Source organism: Arachis stenosperma, chromosome 5 (assembly GCF_014773155.1).
Source record: "Arachis stenosperma cultivar V10309 chromosome 5, arast.V10309.gnm1.PFL2, whole genome shotgun sequence".
In the NCBI taxonomy this organism is placed as follows: Eukaryota; Viridiplantae; Streptophyta; class Magnoliopsida; order Fabales; family Fabaceae; genus Arachis; species Arachis stenosperma.
In genome coordinates this window covers 98,570,194-98,592,327 of record NC_080381.1, presented here as the reverse complement: position 1 = coordinate 98,592,327, position 22,134 = coordinate 98,570,194, and the positions used below count along the sequence as shown (strand labels likewise).

Genomic DNA, 22,134 nt, shown 5'->3' with positions numbered 1-22,134 from the left:
CACCACAAAGTCAGTGGAAAAGGCAAATGGCCCAACCTTGACAATCATGTCCTCAATTATGCCTGATGGGTATTTAATGGAGCCATCAGCAAGTTGGAGGCATATCCGGGTTGGTTTGACTTCTCCAGTCAACCCAAGCCTTCTGATAGTGGATGCAGGTATTAGATTGATGCTTGCTCCAAGATCACATAGGGCTGTCTTGGTGCAGGCACCTTCTAATGTGCATGGTATCATAAAGCTCCCTGGATCTTGAAGCTTTTCTGGTAAGCTTTTCAAAATGACTGCACTGCATTCTTTAGTGAGAAACACTTTTTCAGTTTCTCTCCAATCCTTCTTATGACTTAAGATCTCTTTCATGAACTTAGCATAAGAAGGTATTTGCTCAAGTGCCTCTGCAAACGGAATCTTTATTTCAAGAGTCCTTAGATAGTCTGCAAAGCGGGCAAATTGCTTATCCTGCTCCGCTTGGCGGAGTTTTTGAGGATAAGGCATTTTGGCTTTATATTCTTCAACCTTAGATGCTGCAGGTTTATTCCTTACAGAAGTGGTTGAAGAAGCCTTGTTAGAGGGATTATTGTCAGCACTCTCAGGTGTCTGATTCTCCCTAGGCGTCTGAACGCCAGGATTGGGTGGAAATTGGGCGTTTAACGCCAACTTTTCCCCCTTTTCTGGTGTTTGAACGCCAGAACTGGGCAAGGAATGGGCGTTTAACGCCAGCTTTCCTTCCCTTTCTGGCGTTTGAACGCCAATGACATTCCTCTCTGGGCTCTTACTGTCCTCAGAGGGATTTTGAACAGTAGTTTGTTTGTCCTCTGTCAATTGTTCCTTGTTTGGCTTTTTACTCTTTTGAGCAGTGTTATTCAAGGTCTTCCCACTCCTCAATTGAACTGCTTGACACTCCTCTGTTATCTGTTTAGATATTTGCTGTTTTGCTTGATTCAACTGCAGTTCTATGCTTTTGTTAGCAACTTTAGTTTCATAGAGCATCTCTTTAAAGTCTGCTAACTGTTCTGTCACCAGGAGCAATTGTTGATTAAGCTCAATTATCTGTTCTTGAGGATGAGGGTCATTGACTACTGTCATGACTTCCTCTTTTGGAGAGAACTCATTGCTAGAGTACAAATATTGGTTTCTAGCAACAGTGTCTATAAGCTCTTGAGCTTCTTCAATTGTCTTCCTCATGTGTATAGATCCACCAGCTGAGTGGTCTAAAGACATCTGAGCTTTTTCTGTAAGCCCATAGTAGAAAATGTCTAACTGTACCCACTCTGAAAACATTTCAGAGGGACACTTCCTTAGCATACCTCTATACCTCTCCCATGCATTATAAAGGGATTCATTATCCTCTTATTTAAAGCCTTGGATGTCCAGCCTTAACTGTGTCATCCTTTTTGGAGGGTAAAAATGATTCAGGAATTTGTCTGACAACTGTTTCCATGTCTTTATGCTTGCTGTAGGTTGGTTATTCAACCACCTTTTAGCTTGATCTTTTACAGCAAATGGAAACAGTAATAGTCTGTAGACATCCTGATCTACCTCTTTATCATGTACTGTGTCAGCAATTTGTAAAAACTGTGCCAGAAACTCAGTAGGTTCTTCCTGTGGAAGACCGGAATACTGGCAATTTTGCTGCACTATGATAATGAGTTGAGGATTTAGCTCAAAGCTGCTTGCTTTGATGGGAGGTGTACAGATGCTACTCCCATATGCAGCTGTAATGGGGTTAGCATATGACCCCAGAGTCCTTTTGGACTGATCAATCCCACTTAGGTCCATAATGGACAAAAGGGAAATGATAATGATTGCAAACAGATAAATTTTGTTTTTTTTTTTGAATTAACGAAAAAAATTAAAATAAAACAAAAGAAAATTAAAGTAAAAATTCGAAAATCAAAAAGAAATTAAGATCAAAGCAAATTGAGAACTGAATCAATTAAGTAATTAAAAAGATTTTGAAAATAGCAATTAAAAATATATGATTGAAAAATTTTTGTGAAAAATATTTGATTTTTGAAAAGAGGAAAGAGATAAACACAAAAAGACACCAAACTTAAAATTTTTAGAAAATCAAACACTAATTTTTCGAAAATTTTAAAGGAAAACACAAAGAGGACACCAAACTTAGAATTTTTATGAATCAAAAAGGGACTAAGAACATGCAAATTCGAAAATCAAAAGAAAAAAAAATAAAAGCATACAATTGACACCAAACTTAAAATATGAAACTAGACTCAATTAAAAGACTCTAAACCAACAAAAATAAAACAGTCCTAATCTAAGCAACAAGATAAGCCGTCAGTTGTCCAAACTCGAACAATCCCCGGCAACGGCGCCAAAAACTTGGTGCACGAAATTGCAATCACACTTTTGCAATCCCGCACAACTAACCAGCAAGTGCACTGGGTCGTCCAAGTAATACCTTGCGTGAGCAAGGGTTGATCCCACGGAGATTGTCGGCTTGAAGCAAGCTATGGTTATCTTGTAAATCTTAGTCAGGATATCAGAAATTATCAGGATTGATTGTAAAAAGCAAAAGAACATGAAATAAGTACTTGTTATGCAGTAATGGAGAATAGGTTGAGGTTTTGGAGATGCTCCATCTTCTGAATCTCTGCTTTCCTACTGTCTTCTTCATCAAACACGCAAGGCTCCTTCCATGGCAAGCTGTATGTACGGTTTCACCGTTGTCAGTGGCTACCTCCCAACCTCTCATTGGAAATGTTCAACGCACCCTGTCACGGTGATGAGCGGATAATTTGTACACTTTTTGGTATTGTTTTTAGTATGTTTTTAGTAGTTTTAGTTGAGTTTTTATTATATTTTTTATTAGTTTTTAATTAAAATTTACTTTTCTGGACTTTACTATGAGTTTGTGTGTTTTTCTGTGATTTCAGGTATTTTCTGGCTGAAATTGAGGGATCTGAGCAAAAATCTGATTCAGAGACTCAAAAGGACTGCAGATGCTGTTGGATTCTGACCTCCCTGCACTCGAAGTGGATTTTCTGGAGCTACAGAAGCCCAATTGGCGCACTCTCAACGGCGTTGGAAAGTAGACATCCTGGGCTTTCCAGCAATAGATGATAGTCCATACTTTGCTCAAGATTTGATGGCCCAAACCGGCGTTCAAAGTCACCTCAAGAAATCCCAGCGTTAAACGCTGGAACTGGCACCCAAATGGGAGTTAAACGCCCAAACTGGCACCAAAGCTGGCGTTTAACTCCAAGAAGAGTCTCTGCACGAAAAATGCTTCATTGCTCAGCCCAAGCACACACCAAGTGGGCCCGGAAGTGGATTTTTATGTCATTTACTCATTTCTGTACACCTTAGGCTACTAGTTTTCTATAAGTAGGACCTTTTACTATTGTATTAGAAATCTTCGGATCTTTGGAACCTTTTTCTTGAGATCTTTTGATCACTTTGGGAGGCTGGCCATTCGGCCATGCCTAAACCTTATGCTTATGTATTTTCAACGGTGGAGTTTCTACACACCATAGATTAAGGTGTGGAGCTCTGCTGTACCTCGAGTATTAATGCAATTACTATTGTTCTTCCATTCAATTTCGCTTGTTCTTTGTCCAAGATATCACTTGTTCTTCAACTTAATGAAGGTGATGATTGTCACGAATCATCACCATTCTCACTCATGAACAAGGTGACTGACAACCATTCTTGTTCTATAAGCATCTGAGGCTTAGTGAATATCTCTTGGATTCCTGATAACACGATGCATGGTTGATCGCCTGACAACCGAGTGCTCGCCTGACAAACGAGCCAGCCATTCCGTGAGATCAGAGTCTTCGTGGTATAGGCGAGAACTGATGGCAGCATTCAAGAGAATCCGGAAGGTCTAACCTTGTCTGTGGTATTCTGAGTAGGATTCAATGACTGAATGACTGTGACGTGCTTCAAACTCCTGAGGGTGGGGCGTTAGTGACAGACGCAAAAGAATCACTGGATTCTATTCCGGCCTGATTGAGAACCGACAGATGAATTCCGCTATGCTGTGACAGAGCATATGCAATCGCTTTCACTGAGAGGATGGGAGGTAGCCACTGACAATGGTGAAACCCTTGCTTAAGCTTGCCATGGAAAGGAGTAAGAAGGATTGGATGAAGGCAGTAGGAAAGCAGAGAGACGGAAGGGAAGGCATCTTCATGCGCTTATCTGAAGTTCCTACCAATGAATTACATAAGTATCACTATCTTTATCTTTTATGTTATTTTCGTTCATCATCATATACATTTGAGTTTGCCTGACTAAGATTTACAAGATGACCATAGCTTGCTTCAATACTAACAATCTCCGTGGGATCGACCCTTACTCGCGTAAGGTTTATTACTTGGACGACCCAGTGCACTTGCTGGTTAGTTGTAGGAAGTTGTATAATGCCATGGTATTGAGCTACCACGTTTTTGGAGCCATTACCGGGGATTATGAGAGTTGTGAAAAAGTATTGTTCACAATTTCGCGCACCAAGTTTTTGGCGCCGTTGCCGGGGATTGTTCAAGTTTTGAGCAAGCTTTTGGTAACAATGCCTGGGATTGTTCTAGTTTGGACAACTGACGGTTCATCTTGTTGCTTAGATTAGGTATTTATTTTTTTTCGAAATTCTTGAAGATGAATTCTAGAGTTTCATGATGATTTGTTGAAATCTGGCTGGCTGAGAAGCCATGTCTAATCTGATTGGACCGAGGTTTCAACTTATCACCACAAGAGCTTGTTGATTTTCATCAATTTTGCTTTTGGAGCAGTGATCTGCTAAGGCTTGGCTGACCTTTGGTCATGTCTAGTGTTTTGGACCGAAGCTTTCTTTGAAAGCTTGGCTGGCTGTGAAGCCATGTCTAATTCCTGGACCGGAGTCTTAGACTAGCATTGCACTGATTCCTGGAATTCTCATTAAGAATTTTGATATCTTTTCCCACTTAATTTTCGAAAAACACAAAAAAAATTACAAATCATAAAATTCAAAAATATTTCTTGTTTGAGTCTAGTGTCTCATCTTAAGTTTGGTGTCAATTGCATGCATTCATATGTCTTAGTGATCTTCAAGATGTTCTTGATGATTTACTTGTTCTGATCTTTGAATTCTATTGACTTGAGTGTCTTGTGTGTCTCATGAGCATTTTCATTTTTGTTAGGGTCAGCAGTATACAAACTGCTAAGTTTGGTGTCTTGCATGCATTGTTGTTTGATTCTAGTTGCATTTTGATTTTCCCTTATTATTAAAAATCCAAAAATATTTTTGATTTATGTCTTTTCAAGTCAATAACACAGAGAATTGAAGATTCAGAACATGCTGCAGAGGAATTATACAGAAAAAGCTGAGCATTCAAAAATGCCCAGTGAAGAAGACAGACTGGTGTTTAAACGCCAGCCAGGGTACCTGGTTGGGCGTTTAACGCCCAAAGAGGTAGCATTTTGGGCGTTAAACGCCAGAGTGTATACCATTCTGGGCGTTTAACGCCAGGATGGTGCTAGGGGGAAGATTTTGTTTTCAAAATCAATTTTTTTTTCAAGTTTTCAAAGTTTTTCAAAATCAAATCTTTTTCAAATCATATCTTTTCAATCAAATGTTTTCAAAATCAATTTCTTTCCTTTTTCAAAGATACTTCCTAACAATTAATGATTTGATTGAACATTTTAAGTATGTTGCCTTTTCTGTTGAGAAAGGTTTAATGTTTGAATCATATCTTTTCTTGTTAGGCAAGTCACTAATTTCCAAAATCAAATCTTTTAAAATTATTTTCAAAACATATCTTTTAAAATTGTTTTCAAATCATATCTTCTCAATCACATTTTTTTTAAACCAATCATATCCTCTCAACCACATCTTTTTCAAAATAGTTTTCAATCAAATCTTTTTAACTTCTAATTTCAAAATCTTTTTCAAAAATCACTTGATTTCTCTTCCACTTTCAATTTTCGAAAATTATCAATCAATTTTTCAAAATGTTTTTAAAATCTTTTTAATTTAATTTTCGAAAATCCACTTCCCTCTCTCTCACATCCTTCTATTTATGGAGTACTACTCCTTCTTAATGCACAATTCGAACTCTATCTCATCAAGTTCGAATTCTTCTACCTTCTTTCTTCTATTTTTCTTTTCCTCTAACACTTCAAGGAATCTCCATACTGTGACATAGAGGATTCCACATTTTCTTTTTCTCTTCTCTTTCTTATGAGCAGGAACAAAGACAAAGGCATTCTTGTTGAAGCTGACCCTGAACCTGAAAGGACCTTGAAGCGGAAGCTAAGAGAAGCTAAGGCACAACTCTCTGTTGAGGACCTGACCGAATTCTTCAAGGAAGAAGAACCCATGGCAGCCGAAAACAACAACAATGCCAACAATGCAAGGACGGTGCTGGGTGACTTCACTGCACCTACTCCTGATTTCTATGGGAGAAGCATCTCTATCCCTGCCATTGGAGCAAACAACTTTGAGCTTAAGCCTCAATTAGTTTCTCTAATGCAACAGAATTGCAAGTTCCATGGACTTCCAATGGAAGATCCTCATCAGTTCTTAGCTGAATTCTTGCAAATCTGTGACACAGTCAAGACTAATGGGGTTGACCCTGAGGTCTATAGACTGATGCTATTCCCTTTTGCTGTAAGAGACAGAGCTAGAATATGGTTGGATTCTCAACCTAAAGAAAGCCTGGACTCTTGGGAAAAGCTAGTCAATGCCTTCTTGGCAAAGTTCTTTCCACCTCAAAGATGGAGTAAGCTTAGAGTGGAAGTCCAAACCTTCAGACAGAAGGATGGAGAATCCCTCTATGAAGCTTGGGAAAGATACAAACAATTGATCAGAAAATGTCCCTCAGACATGCTTTCTGAATGGAGCATCATAGGTATTTTCTATGATGGTCTCTCTGAACTATCCAAGATGTCCTTGGATAGCTCTGCTGGAGGATCTCTTCATCTGAAGAAGACGCCTACAGAGGCTCAGGAACTAATTGAAATGGTTGCAAATAACCAATTCATGTACACTTCTGAAAGGAATCCTGTGAACAATGGGACTAGTCAGAAGAAAGGAGTTCTTGAGATTGACACTCTGAATGCCATATTGGCTCAGAACAAGATATTGACTCAACAAGTCAATTTGATTTCTCAAAGTCTGTCTGGAATGCAAAATGCACATGGCAGTACTAAGGAAGCTTCATCTGAGGAAGAAGCTTATGATCCTGAGAACCCTTCAATGGAAGAGGTGAATTACCTAGGAGAACCCTATGGAAACACCTATAATTCTTCATGGAGAAATCACCCAAATTTCTCGTGGAAGAATCAAGAGAGACCTCAACAAGGTTTCAATAACAATAATGGTGGAAGAAACAGGTTTAGCAATGGCAAGCCTTTTCCATCATCTTCTCAGCAACAGACAGAGAGTTCTAAGCAGAATACTTCTGACTTAGCAACAATGGTCTCTGATCTAATAAAGACCACTCAAAGTTTCATGACTGAAACAAGGTCCTCCATTAGGAATTTGGAAGGACAAGTGGGTCAGCTGAGTAAGAAAGCTACTGAACTTCCTCCTAAGTACTCTCCCAAGTAATACAGAAGAAAATCCAAAAGGAGAGTGCAAGGCCATCAACATGGCCGAATTCTGGAAGGAAGAAGAGGCAGAGGACGCCACTGAGGAAGACCTCACTGGACGTCCACTGGCCTCTAATGAGTTCCCCAATGAGGAACCATGGGAATCTGAGGCTCAAGATGAGACCATAGAGATTCCATTGGACTTACTTCTGGCATTCATGAGCTCTGATGAGTATTCTTCCTCTGAAGAGGATGAGTATATCACTGAAGAGCAAGTTGCTAAATACCTTGGAGCAATCATGAAGCTAAATGACAAGTTATTTGGAAATGAGACTCGGGAGGATGAACCCCCTTTGCTCACCAAAGAACTGGATGACTTGTCTAGGCAGAAACTGCCTCAAAAGAGGCAGGATCCTGGGAAGTTTTCTATACCTTGTACCATAGGCACCATGACCTTCAAGAAGGCCTTGTGTGACTTAGGGTCAAGTGTAAACCTCATGCCCCTCTCTGTAATGGAGAAATTAGGGATCTTTGAGGTGCAAGCTGCAAGAATCTCATTAGAGATGGCAGACAATTCAAGAAAACAAGCTCATGGACTTGTAGAGAATGTTTTGGTGAAGATTGAAGACCATTACATCCCTACTGATTTCATAGTCCTAGAGACTGGGAAATGCATGGATGAATCTATCATCCTTGGCAGACCCTTCCTAGCCACAGCAAAGGCTATGATTGATGTTGATAGAGGAGAGTTGATCATTCAAGTGAATGAAGAATCCTTGGTGTTTAAAGCCCAAGGACATCCCTCTGTCACCATGGAGAAGAAGCATGAAGAGCTTCTCTCAAAACAGAGCCAAGCAGAGCCCCCACAGTCAAACTCTAAGTTTGGTGTTGGGAGGCCACAACCAAACTCTAAGTTTGGTGTTGAACCCCCACATTCAAACTCTAAGTTTGGTGTTGGGAGGTTCCAACACGGCTCTGAGCATCTGTGAGGCTCCATGAGAGTCCTCTGTCAAGCTAATGACATTAAAGAAGCGCTTGTTGGGAGGCAACCCAATGTTTTATAGTTGATTATTTTCTTTTGTTAGTTTATCTTTTTTTTGTAGGTTGATGATCATAAGAAGTCACAAAAACAATGAAAAAAGCAAAAACAGAATGAAAAACAGGAAGAAAAATAGCACACCCTGGAGGAAGATGCTGCTGGCGTTTAAACGCCAGTAAGCCTAGTAGTTGGGCGTTTAACGCCAGAAAGGGGGCCCCAGACTGGCGTTAAACGCCAAAAAAGGGCTAGAACCTGGTGTTAAACGCCAGGAATGGGCACCAGCCCGGCGTTTAACGCCAGAAATGGCTCAAAACGTGAATTTTGATGCCATTTGGTGCAGGGATGACTTTTCCTTGACACCACAGGATCTGTGGACCCCACAGGACCCCCACCCACCCCACCATCACTCTCTCTCTTCTTCCCCCATTCACCAATCACCTCAACACCTCTTCCCCAAAAACCCTTCACCTATCAAATCCCATCTTTCTCTTCACCACTCACATCCATCCTTCATAAATCCCCACCAACCTCACCCTTCAAATTCAAACCACTTTACCTCCCAAACCCACCCATAATGGCCGAACCATTACCCCCCTCTCTCCTATATATACCCTTCTTCAACCCTTCATTTTCACACAACCTAAACACCACTTCTCCCCCTCTTTGGCCGAAAACACCACCTTCTCCCTCTTCCTCATTTCTTCTTCTTCTACTCTCTTCTTTCTTCTTTTGCTCGAGGACGAGCAAACATTTTAAGTTTGATGTGGTAAAAGCGTTGCTTTTTCATTTTTCCATAACCATTATGGCATCTAAGGCCGGAGAAACCTATAGAAAGAGGAAAGGGAAGGCAAAAGCTTCCACCTCCGAGTCATGGGAGATGGATAGATTCCTCTCAAGGGTGCATCAAGTCCACTTCTATGAAGTTGTGGCCTTGAAGAAGGTGATCCCCGAGGTCCCCTTTTCACTCAAAAAGGGTGAATATCCGGAGATCCGACATGAGATCCGAAGAAGAGGTTGGGAAGTTCTTACCAACCCCATTCAACAAGTCGGAATCTTGATGGTTCAAGAGTTCTATGCCAATGCATGGATCACCAAGAACCATGACCAAAGTGTGAACCCGAATCCAAAGAATTATCTCACTATGGTTCGGGGGAAATACTTGGATTTTAGTCCGGAGAGTGTGAGGGTGGCGTTCAACTTGCCTATGATGCAAGGAGATGAGCATCCTTATACAAGAAGGGTCAACTTTGATCAAAGGTTGGACCAAGTCCTCACAATCATATGTGAAGAGGGCGCACAATGGAAGCAAGATTCAAGAGGAAAGCCGGTTCAATTGAGAAGGCATGACCTCAAGCCCGTGGCTAGAGGATGGTTAGAGTTCATACAACGCTCAATCATTCCCACTAGCAACCGGTCCGAAGTTACCATAGACCGGGCTATCATGATCCATAGCATCATGATTGGAGAAGAAATAGAGGTTCATGAGGTTATAGCCCAAGAACTCTATAAGGTGGCGGACAAGACCTCCACCTTGGCAAGGTTAGCCTTTCCTCATCTCATCTGTCACCTCTGTTATTCAGTTGGAGTTGACATAGAGGGAGACATCTCCATTGATGAGGACAAGCCCATCACCAAGAAAAGGATGGAGTACACAAGAGATCCCACTCATCATGAGATCCCTGAGATTCCTCAAGGGATGCACTTTCCTCCACAAAATTATTGGGAGCAACTAAACACCTCCCTAGGAGAGTTGAGTTCCAACATGGGACAACTAAGGGTGGAGCACCAAGAACACTCCATTCTCCTCCATGAAATTAGAGAAGATCAAAGAATCATGAGGGAGGAGCAACAAAGACAAGGAAGAGACATTGAGGAGCTCAAGCACTCCATAGGACCTTCAAGAGGAAGGAAGAGCCGCCATCACTAAGGTGGACCCGTTCTTTGATTTCCTTGTTCTTTATTCTTCTGCTTTTCGAATTTTATGCTTATGTTTATCCATGTTTGTGTCTTGTGATCATTAGTGTCTTAGTGTCTATGCCTTAAAGTTATGAATGTCCTATGAATCCATCACCTTTCTTGAATAAAAACGTGCTTAAATTGAAAAGGAAAGAATTGCATGAATTCTGAATTTTATAATAGTTTAATTAATTTGATGTGGTGGCAATACTTTTGTTCTCTGAGTGTATGCTTAAACAGTGCATATGTCTTTTGAATTTGTGATTCATGAATGTTGGCTCTTGAAAGAATGATGAAAAAGGAGACATGTTACTGAGGATCTGAAAAATCATAAAAATGATTCTTGAAGCAAGAAAAAGCAGTAAATAAAAAAAAACCGAAAAAAAAGAGAAAAAGAAAGAAAAAGAAAAGAATAAGAGTTGTGATCCAAGGCAAATAAGAGTGTGCTTAAGAACCCTGGACACCTCTAATTGGGGACTTTAGCAAAGCTGAGTCACAATCTGAAAAGGGTTCACCCAATTATGTGTCTGTGGCATGTATGTATCCGGTGGTAATACTGGAAGACAGAGTGCTTTGGGTCACAGCCAAGACTCAATAAATAGCTATGTTCAAGAATCATCATACTTTACTAGGAGAATCATTAACACTATCTGGATTCTAAGTTCCTAAAGAAGCCAATCATTCTGAATTTCAAGGGATAGAGTGAGATGCCAAAACTATTCAGAGGCAAAAAGTTAAAAGCCCCGCTCATCTAATTAATACTGATCTTCATAGATGTTTTTGGAATTCATTGCATATTCTCTTCTTTTTATCTTATTTGATCTTCAGTTGCTTGAGGACAAGCAACAATTTAAGTTTGGTGTTGTGATGAGCGGATAATATGTACACTTTTTGGTATTGTTTTTAGTATGTTTTTAGTAGTTTTAGTTGAGTTTTTATTATATTTTTTATTAGTTTTTAATTAAAATTTACTTTTCTGGACTTTACTATGAGTTTGTGTGTTTTTCTGTGATTTCAGGTATTTTCTGGCTGAAATTGAGGGATCTGAGCAAAAATCTGATTCAGAGACTCAAAAGGACTGCAGATGCTGTTGGATTCTGACCTCCCTGCACTCGAAGTGGATTTTCTGGAGCTACAGAAGCCCAATTGGCGCGCTCTCAACGGCGTTGGAAAGTAGACATCCTGGGCTTTCCAGCAATATATGATAGTCCATACTTTGCCCAAGATTTGATGGCCCAAACCGGCGTTCAAAGTCACCTCAAGAAATCCCAGCGTTAAACGCTGGAACTGGCACCCAAATGGGAGTTAAACGCCCAAACTGGCACCAAAGCTGGCGTTTAACTCCAAGAAGAGTCTCTGCACGAAAAATGCTTCATTGCTCAGCCCAAGCACACACCAAGTGGGCCCGGAAGTGGATTTTTATGTCATTTACTCATTTCTGTACACCTTAGGCTACTAGTTTTCTATAAGTAGGACCTTTTACTATTGTATTAGAAATCTTCGGATCTTTGGAACCTTTTTCTTGAGATCTTTTGATCACTTTGGGAGGCTGGCCATTCGGCCATGCCTAAACCTTATGCTTATGTATTTTCAACGGTGGAGTTTCTACACACCATAGATTAAGGTGTGGAGCTCTGCTGTACCTCGAGTATTAATGCAATTACTATTGTTCTTCCATTCAATTTCGCTTGTTCTTTGTCAAAGATATCACTTGTTCTTCAACTTAATGAAGGTGATGATTGTCACGAATCATCACCATTCTCACTCATGAACAAGGTGACTGACAACCATTCTTGTTCTACAAGCATCTGAGGCTTAGTGAATATCTCTTGGATTCCTGATAACACGATGCATGGTTGATCGCCTGACAACCGAGTGCTCGCCTGACAAACGAGCCAGCCATTCCGTGAGATCAGAGTCTTCGTGGTATAGGCGAGAACTGATGGCAGCATTCAAGAGAATCCGGAAGGTCTAACCTTGTCTGTGGTATTCTGAGTAGGATTCAATGACTGAATGACTGTGACGTGCTTCAAACTCCTGAGGGCGGGGCGTTAGTGACAGACGCAAAAGAATCACTGGATTCTATTCCGGCCTGATTGAGAACCGACAGATGAATTCCGCTATGCTGTGACAGAGCATATGCAATCGCTTTCACTGAGAGGATGGGAGGTAGCCACTGACAATGGTGAAACCCTTGCTTAAGCTTGCCATGGAAAGGAGTAAGAAGGATTGGATGAAGGCAGTAGGAAAGCAGAGAGACGGAAGGGAAGGCATCTTCATGCGCTTATCTGAAGTTCCTACCAATGAATTACATAAGTATCACTATCTTTATCTTTATGTTATTTTCGTTCATCATCATATACATTTGAGTTTGCCTGACTAAGATTTACAAGATGACCATAGCTTGCTTCAATACTAACAATCTCCGTGGGGTCGACCCTTACTCGCGTAAGGTTTATTACTTGGACGACCCAGTGCACTTGCTGGTTAGTTGTGCGAAGTTGTGTAATGCCATGGTATTGAGCTACCACATTTTTGGAGCCATTACCGGGGATTATGAGAGTTGTGAAAAAGTATTGTTCACAATTTCGCGCACCACACGGCACGGCTATCCATCTGTCGGTTCTCAATCAGGCCGGAATAGAATCCAGTGATTCTTTTGCGTCTGTCACTAACGCCCCGCCTTCAGGAGTTTGAAGCACGTCACAGTCATTCAGTCATTGAATCCTACTCAGAATACCACAGACAAGGTTTAGACCTTCCGGATTCTCTTGAATGCCGCCATCAGTTCTAGCTTATACCACGAAGATTCTGGTTAAGGAATCCAAGAGATATCTACTCAATCTAAGATAGAACAGAGGTGGTTGTCAGGCACATGTTCATAGTTGAGAATGATGATGAGTGTCACGGATCATCACATTCATCCGGGTTAAGAACAAGTGATATCTTAGAATGGAAGCAAGCATGATTGAATAAGAAACAGTAGTAATTGCATTAATCCATCAAGACACAGCAGAGCTCCTCACCCCCAACCATGGGGTTTAGAGACTCATGCCGTGGAATGTACACAATGAAATGTGTAAAAATGTCATGAGGTACAGGAACAATGTCAAAAGGTCCTATTAATAGTAAACTAGTATCCTAAGGTTTACAGAATTGAGTAAATGACAGAAAAATCCACTTCCGGGCCCACTTGGTGTGTGCTTGGGCTGAGCAATGAAGCATTTTCGTGTAGAGACCTTTTCTGGAGTTAAACGCCAGCTTTCATGCCAGTTTGGGCGTTTAACTCCAAGTTTTATGCCAGTTCCGGCGTTTAACGCTGGAATTTCTGAGGCTGAATTGCTACGCCGATTTGGGCCATCAAATCTTGGGCAAAGTATGGACTATCATATATTGCTGGAAAGCCCAGGATGTCTACTTTCCAACGCCGTTGAGAGCGCGCCAATTGGGCTTCTGTAGCTCCAGAAAATCCACTTCGAGTGCAGGGAGGTCAGAATCCAACAGCATCTGCAGTCCTTTTCAGTCTCTGAATCAGATTTTTGCTCAGAACCTTCAATTTCAGTCAGAAAATACCTGAAATCACAGAAAAACACACAAACTCATAGTAAAGTCCAGAAAAGTGAATTTTAACTAAAAACTAATAAAAATATACTAAAAACTAACTAAAAGATACTAAAAACATACTAAAAACAATGCCAAAAAGCGTATAAATTATCCGCTCATCAATTATGTACTTATATATACACTCTAATATTATTAATTTGAAAGATTACATATATCTATCTCTTTTGTTGAGATATTAAAAATCATGTTTAGCCGCTTTAAAAAAATAATACGAGAATATTTATTTAAAATAAGATGAATATATTTATTTAAAATTTAAAAATTTTAAATAAATTTATTCGTATTAATTTTAAAATAATATGAATATTCTTGTTTAAATAAAAAAATTTTAGAATAATAAGAGTATTATATCTTTTTAATTCTTTTAAATTTTTATTTTTATCATAATTTTATAATAATTTAATATCAATCTAAAAATAAAATAAATTTAAATTAAACCAAAAAATTTAACCCAAATAGAATTTAATATTAATTCTTTTCTCTTTCTTTAATAATTAAACCATGATTCTTCTTTCTCTTCTTAATTAAGGAGTACTAAAACTTTAAATACGTTAACTTTTGTTTAACTCTTTAAGAAAAGTTTTAATACTCCAAACCTTTCAAGAGTATTGAATCAGGCGCCGTCATTGGCCCTCCGAAGATGAGCATTTACAACTGGAATCTTATGTTTCATGTATGAGTTTGACACCCTTTTCTTAGTCTTGATTTTGGTTACAATAGCTGTAATCAAGCTCACAAAGTGTTTGTCACTTGTATATAAAATCCGAAGTATACCGGAAAAAAAAAAAACAAATAAGTATCTGTCACTTTGTCTATCTGACACTAGCTTATAAAATTCAAAATTAATTTGCTAAATTATGAATTATGACTTAGTCAATCGGCTTTTGAAATAGAGTTATTATAGAAGTATTTGTAGGTCGTTATATTGTAACATTGTTTGATAACGGCTTTTGCTAATAAATCAAATAACAAAGTAACTCATTTTTTCTATTGGAACTTTTCTTCTTGAATTGTCACTTTAAATGGGATATTGACTAATTTTGTCAATTTTCTTTGTGACAGTAAATGTACAACTGCATATACTAGTGCTTTCCGTGTGGACTAGCCTTAAAAAGAACTTTTAAAATTATGTAATCCATGGTTCTTAGAAGGAGCCAGCAAGAGTGCTTTGAGTTATATCCACTTCAAATGGTCTACCAAGATAATTCACTAATATAGATCTTAGCATAATTTTATGTCAATAATTCTTTAAATCTGCACTATTATATCATCTCAGTATTCGTACATTTAAAATTTTAAACATTCCCCCACCTCGAATGCATGTAAAGTCAAACATGTACCCACAAGATCGAGAAATACTAGCTTCCTACCGGTGAATGAGTTACCATACACTAATCACCACAAAGATGTTGACTCATATTAGATGCTTCTAATTATAAAATAATATAATGATAACAGAAAATCTTCTGCAGTTGAAAAAGCCTTTGATATAAAGATCAAATAAGAAAACATCACTCCTTAAAGTAAAAGCTAAAAGCATAAAAGAACTAAACCAGCCCTTCACTTTCTTTTCCTTAACCACTTCTACGAGCCAAGCAAACCATGAAGGAAACCCAAGTAACAGAATCATGGAACCATATTTTCATCTTTGTAGTGCATCCCATCATCATCATCATTGTCTTCTTGTACTCCATCAATTTAACCATTTGTGATTCAATTAGTGCCCCTTCAGATACAATCCTCCTTGATTGCGGTTCCTCTGGAGAATCATCATATAACGGAGCACGATGGATAGGTGACATTGGGTCTAGTTTCTTGCTTCCAAAATATAGCAAAAGTTCTTCTACTCTCTCGGTTTTGAACCAATATCACAAAAGAGTGCCAAAAATACCATACTCAACAACAAGAATAATTCATTCACCTCTCAACTACACTTTCTCCTTCACCCCGAGCCTCAAATTCATTCGTATATACTTTCTATCAGCTTCATATTTAAATATGAATCCTTCTAAAGCCTATTTTTCGGTCAAAGCAGGTTGTTACACTCTTTTAAGTAGTTTTAGTCCTTTTGTTGCTTCACAAGAACTCAACTTAGCTTATTTCACTAAGGATTTCTTGGTCAATGTTGTGGAAGAGAAACTAAACATAACCATCATTCCTTCTTCTCTAATTTCCAATGCATTTGCTTTTGTAAATGGCATTGAGATATTCTCAGTGCCCTCTACTATATATTTTCCAGTTTCCAATTTTCATGTTCCTTACCTTGGGCACCAAGAATTAAATATAAGTGATCATCAATATGCTCTTGAAATGCTCTACCGGGTTTCTATCCATGAAGTTGAAAATGTATTTGGGGCATGGGTAGAAGATTCAGGCTACTTATATAGTTCACTTCATGGAAGTGTTCTTGACAGTAGAATTCGACCTCTTTCGATTACTTACAACACTTCCACTTCATTTGATTTCAATTATTCGGCTCCAGAAGAACTATATTGGATTGCCAGAACAATGGGAAGCAACCAAGATGCCAACATGGAGTACAATTTAACATGGTCGTTTCCTGTTGATTCTGGATTCAAATACCTTGTTAGGCTTCATTTCTGTGAGATCTCCATGGAGGTAACTAAGGTCAACCAAAGGGTGTTCAAGGTGTATATCAACAACCAAACAGCAGAGGAGAGAATGGATTTGGTTGCTTTGGTTGGTGCACCATTTGTTGCCTTCTACAAAGACTATGTTGTTATGGTTCCTAGGGAAAGCGAGAGGAGGAGAAATATGTCGATTGCGCTTCACCCAAACATAGCATCAAAACCCAAGTTTGCTGATGCCATCTTGAATGGCATAGAGATCATCAAGTTAAGTGACAGTAATTTTAATCTTGCAGTTAGTTTCCCATTGAAAGAGGAACACCAAAAGAAGAAGAGGAAAGCTCCACTTGTGATTGTTCTTGCTTGTACTTCAGCCGTTGCTTTTGCATTGTTTATTGCTATTTATGTTCTTATCCATCAATCTTGTAAGAAACAAAACAGGGAAAATCTTCAAGTACTCTCTTTGAATGCTACTAGAGAAAATTACAAAAATATGCAAGTAAAAATGACCTCAGGTCATCAGTGCTCTCAATTCACATTAGCAGAGATTAACATAGCCACTGACAACTTCAAGGAAGATCAAGTGATTGGGGAGGGAGGCTTTGGAAAGGTGTACAAAGGCATAATAAATGATGGAGTCACTCCTTGCGCTATAAAGCGATGCAAAAAAGGTTCGCATCAAGGATTTAAGGAGTTTCAAAATGAGATAAGCTTTTTCACATTTTGTCACTTGAATGTGGTGTCACTCATAGGCTTCTGCCAAGAAGAGAATGAATTGATACTTGTGTATGAATACATGGCTAATGGCAGTCTTTGTGATCATTTATACAAGAAACAGAACCAGCCACTTTCATGGAATCAGAGACTGAAGATTTGTGTTGGCGCGGCACGAGGACTACATTATTTGCATACTGGCACAAGGCAGTCAATCATTCATCGCGATATCAAGTCAGCCAACATATTGCTGGATCATCACTTGGTGCCTAAGATTTCTGATTTCGGGTTATCAAGAATCATTCCCTTCTCTTCCCACACACATGTTACCACTGAGGTGAAGGGTACTTTTGGATACTTAGATCCAGAGTACTACAAGAGGAGAAAATTGACTGAAAAATCTGATGTCTATTCATTCGGCGTGGTTTTGTTCGAGGTGTTGTGTGGAAGACCAGCAGTGAAACGTGTCGAAGTAGAAGAGCAAAGTGAGAAGGTTAGTTTGGCGGAATGGGCCTTGCATTGCCACCAATGTAGAAGCATTGAACATCTAGTTGATGCGAAATTAGAAGGAAAGATCAGATCAGATTGCTTGGTGGCATTTGTAGAAATTGGCATCCAATGTTTGAGTCATAGGAGTGTAGAAAGGCCAACAATGGGAGATGTTCTTAGTAAATTGGAGGATATCTTGTCCTTGCAGGAGAGTTTTGAGGATCAAGAAATAACCATGTGAAATAAAATATCTGGTGAAAAAGAACAGTTACATACTTACATGTAATACCATAGTATATGCAATTAGTATTGCATCTAATTCATTCATTTTCTGGGATATCTATTGTTCAGTATATAACTTGATTCACAGGGTACATTTTCTTTACTTCTCTCTTTCTCTTATGCTAGAAATTCCTTAACTGCGGATATATGCATTGTAGTTTAGACTTGAACTTCGATTGTTAAACCTGAATCAGGTACGTATAGTTTAAGTTCATAATTTGAACTTCCAATGAGGACAATCCGCTTATATGATTTATCTCATAATAAGGAAATTTATTACGATATGAAGAGCAAGAGGTTAGTAACATATTTCGCTGTAAGAACAACGTTTTTCTTCATTTTAATAGACAAATTTAATTATATTTGAATATCAACGTGTTTTTTTTATCATTTTTCTTTCTGCTTATGAAAATAAATAGCAACAGCTTATTTGGATATAATAAATTGGTTTTTGTGCTTATTCAAATATGTGTAAGAACCTAAATTGTCTATGATGCTAAACAAATGTGTGCATTATCCAAGAGAATGAGATGATTCTACAGTTGTTTGGAACCAACGCGAGTAATTTATGCATTGTGATTGGCATATCTGCAATGTGATTTCGTTGGACCCTCCATTGTTATTCTCTAGTAATAACGTTAAAAATAATATATATATTTTCATTCAAATGTGGACTTTGGATAGTCCATTAGTCTTCAACTGATTTAAGATGATTGGACATTTCAAGTTGTAAACCATATTGTACGTTCCACTGTTTATGTCTTGAATTCCTCATCCTATCCCATACTCCATATTAAATATTAATATGATATATGAACAGCAAGTTGATAAGCACACTTTGTTTTTTTCCTTCTCCGACAGAGAGAGTCATCGTTGTCGGCAGAGTATTCAAATAGCTGATATTTGTTATCTTTACGTGCCAACTGTAGTCATTTAATTGTTTTTATTGAAAAATCAAACCACGTTATTAGGACAATGCGGAAGGTGCCCAACTACAAGAAGCTTTAGGGCTAATCAGTAATCACTCTTATTAGAATCCATAATATCTTCATAAAACACAAGCACAATGGAGAGAAATATACACAGAGTGAAATGGAGTATGCACATTTTTGTTACAATTTTTAATCTTTTGCAATTACTAGTATTTACTCTTGCTGATAGAGGCACTTATGTGCCTTCAGAGAACATAGTTATTAACTGTGGCTCAAGTGCATCAGAAGTTACAGAATATGATGGTAGGAACTGGACTGGTGATGCAAGCACCACCAAGTCGTCTCAAATAGCCGAAGCCCCTGGAATTCCTGTTTCTGTTCCTCGAGTTCCATATAAGACTGCTAGGATATTTCGGTCACAGTTCACATACACATTCAATGTAACACCAGGTCCGAAATTCGTCCGGCTTCACTTCTATCCAGCTTCTTACTTGGGTATGGATGTCTCCAAAGCGTTTTTGTCCGTTACCGCTGGTAACTTCACTCTACTCCACAACTTGAGTGTTCCCTTAAACACGGATTACTTCCACGTAGCATATTTGATGAAAGAATTCATCATCCATGTAAGCGGAAGCACTTTGGAAATCACATTCTCCCCATCGTCGAATGCCACTGCTGCCTTTGCATTTGTGAATGGGATTGAAGTTGTTTCAATGCCATTTAGCTTATACTTTCGTTGTCTCAATGCTCCTCTACCGTTAGTTGGTCACTATCCTGCACTTTATTACATTTGTAATGATACTGCCATGGAAACCTTATACAGATTAAATGTAGGAGGTGATCAAATTACACCAAAATATGATACAGGGACGATGTTTCGCACATGGGAGGAAGATGATCCTTACATATTTGGGGGTGATAAAGGTATTGAACCCTTCAACATGAGCATGCCGATTTCGTACGCAAATGGTGTTCCTCCTTATGCTGCCCCGAAAGATGTCTACCGCACTTCCCGTTCAATGGAAACCTTTAAGGCAGGCTTGATCAACTTAAACTTCAACATGACGTGGTTTTTCCCTGTTGATTCTGGATTCAAGTATCTTGTAAGGCTTCACTTCTGTGAAATTTATAGCCAAATCACGAAGGTGAATGAAGTTGTGTTTTCTATATACTTAAATAATCAAACAGCTGATGCAAGTTTTGATCCAATAAGCGTGAGTGGGGGCCCTGGAGTTGGTGTATACCAAGACTATGTGGTCATGGTTTCCAGAGCTAGCGAGGCAAAGCAGGATTTGTGGCTAGATCTCCACCCAAACAAGTATTCCAAACCTCTGTACTACAATTCATACTTGAATGGTGTAGAGATCTTTAAACTAAGCAGTACCGATGAGAAGAATCTTTCTGCGCTTAATCCTTCCCCTCTCGATAGCAATTTACGCTCAGGTGTAAAAGCTTCCCATGCTATAGTTAAAAACTCAAAGAAACTCACGTTCATCCTCATCGTATGTGGAACTGCTGCAGTGGTTATACTAGTTCTCCTGTGTCTAATTCTGTGCAAGATCAATATGCCAAGGAGGATCATATCATGGTTTGATCGCTTTTCCATCAAAACTAACAATGTCAAAGAAGTAAACAAGATACCGTTTGGCGCTCATATTCCATTGCAAGAGATAAAGGCGGCAACAGGCAACTTTGACGAGGCTCTAATCATCGGCATAGGCGGATTTGGAAAGGTTTACAAGGGTAGTTTTGATGGTGGGGATACTTATGTAGCCGTAAAGCGTGGTGATTCATTGTCAGAACAAGGTGCTCTAGAATACAAGACTGAGATCGAATTTCTCTCGAAGCTGCGGCATCACAACCTGGTGTCTCTTTTGGGCTACTGCAATGAAGATGAGGAGATGATACTTGTATATAACTTCATGGCCAGTGGAACGCTCCATGATCATCTCCATTTGAGACAGAGAGATCATACCCCCTTATCGTGGATCCAACGTCTCGATATATGCATTGGAGTTGCAAAAGGTTTGCACTATCTGCACACAGGGACACAGCAGAGGATCATACACCGCGACATCAAGACAACCAACATACTCTTAGACCATAATTGGGTGGCAAAAATTTCTGATTTTGGGTTGTCAAAGTCAAGTTACCCATCCTTTAGCACCACCAATGTGAAGGGAAGTTCTGGTTATCTTGATCCAGAGTATTATAAATTCCACAAGTTGACCGAGAAGTCGGATTTATACTCACTCGGGGTTGTGCTGCTGGAGGTTCTAAGTGCAAGGCCTGCTGTGAGTCAAGGTGACGTAGACAACAACAATGACGAGCCTCTGATGTTGGCTGAATTTGCTAAGTTATGCTTTGAGAATGGCAATTTGGAGCAGATAGTAGATCCCAAAATAGAAGGAGAGATAGTAAAAGAGTGCTTTGAGGTATATTTAGGAGTTGCAATGAAGTGTTTGGCTGAAAGAGGTGTGGAGAGGCCATCTACCGGTGATGTTCTGCAGAATCTTGAACTCGCAAAGCGATTGCAGAGAAATGGTGGTGTTACTCGTGAGAGAAATACGCAAAGGAATAGTAATCATGCTCTACAGGGCAATTCAGATTTGACTCCTGGGATTGAGTTTTCTGATCTCATAATGCCTGTTGGTAGATGAACTATATATATAGTTCCTTATATATTATTACTTATCCATAAATCTAACAAAATGAAGCATTTCATTACATTCATAATAACAAATAATGTTACAAATCTTGTTCAGTCTCAATTCTGGAAATACAATTTCGCTCGAACAATAGTAACTAGCCACGAACTATTCTAGTGGCAAATCCCAATAATTACATCAAAGAATTTTTTTTTTTTTGATAAATTCCACACTTAAAATGAGGTGCATAATGTATACACAATACTACAAATTCACATCTTCACAAGTATACAGATTTTCAATGTTCCTCAATGGTACCACTTCTGTGTAAC

At 39.0% G+C, this 22,134-nt stretch overlaps 2 protein-coding genes and 1 non-coding gene across 3 annotated transcripts; 2 read left to right on the top strand and 1 right to left on the bottom strand.

The window, feature by feature from the left end:
- Positions 1-6,721: 6,721 nt before the first annotated feature.
- Positions 6,722-6,829, bottom strand: LOC130983754 (small nucleolar RNA R71). Its single transcript, XR_009087732.1, has one exon. It is a non-coding gene; the product is annotated as a small nucleolar RNA R71 (small nucleolar RNA).
- Positions 6,830-15,751: 8,922 nt separating this feature from the next.
- Positions 15,752-17,950, top strand: LOC130980994 (receptor-like protein kinase FERONIA). The gene is made up of 2 exons (XM_057904637.1): positions 15,752-17,408; positions 17,576-17,950. Exons 1-2 carry the CDS (start codon positions 15,752-15,754, stop codon positions 17,722-17,724), a joined length of 1,806 nt encoding a protein of 601 aa, XP_057760620.1. The 3' UTR covers positions 17,725-17,950.
- A 1,286-nt stretch (positions 17,951-19,236) lies between these two features.
- LOC130979949 (receptor-like protein kinase FERONIA) lies at positions 19,237-21,884 on the top strand. The gene has a single exon (XM_057903518.1). The coding sequence runs from the start codon at positions 19,289-19,291 to the stop codon at positions 21,812-21,814; it is 2,526 nt and encodes an 841-aa protein (XP_057759501.1). The 5' UTR covers positions 19,237-19,288; the 3' UTR covers positions 21,815-21,884.
- The last annotated feature ends 250 nt before the right edge of the window (positions 21,885-22,134 follow it).

Coding starts and splice junctions, on each gene's coding strand:
- LOC130980994 (XM_057904637.1), top strand. CDS start 15,752: ATGAAGGAAACCCAAGTAACAGAATCATGGAACCATATTTTCATCTTT. Junction 17,409..17,575: donor TATAAAGCGATGCAAAAAAG/GTTCGCATCAAG, acceptor TACAAGAAACAG/AACCAGCCACTTTCATGGAA.
- LOC130979949 (XM_057903518.1), top strand. CDS start 19,289: ATGGAGAGAAATATACACAGAGTGAAATGGAGTATGCACATTTTTGTT.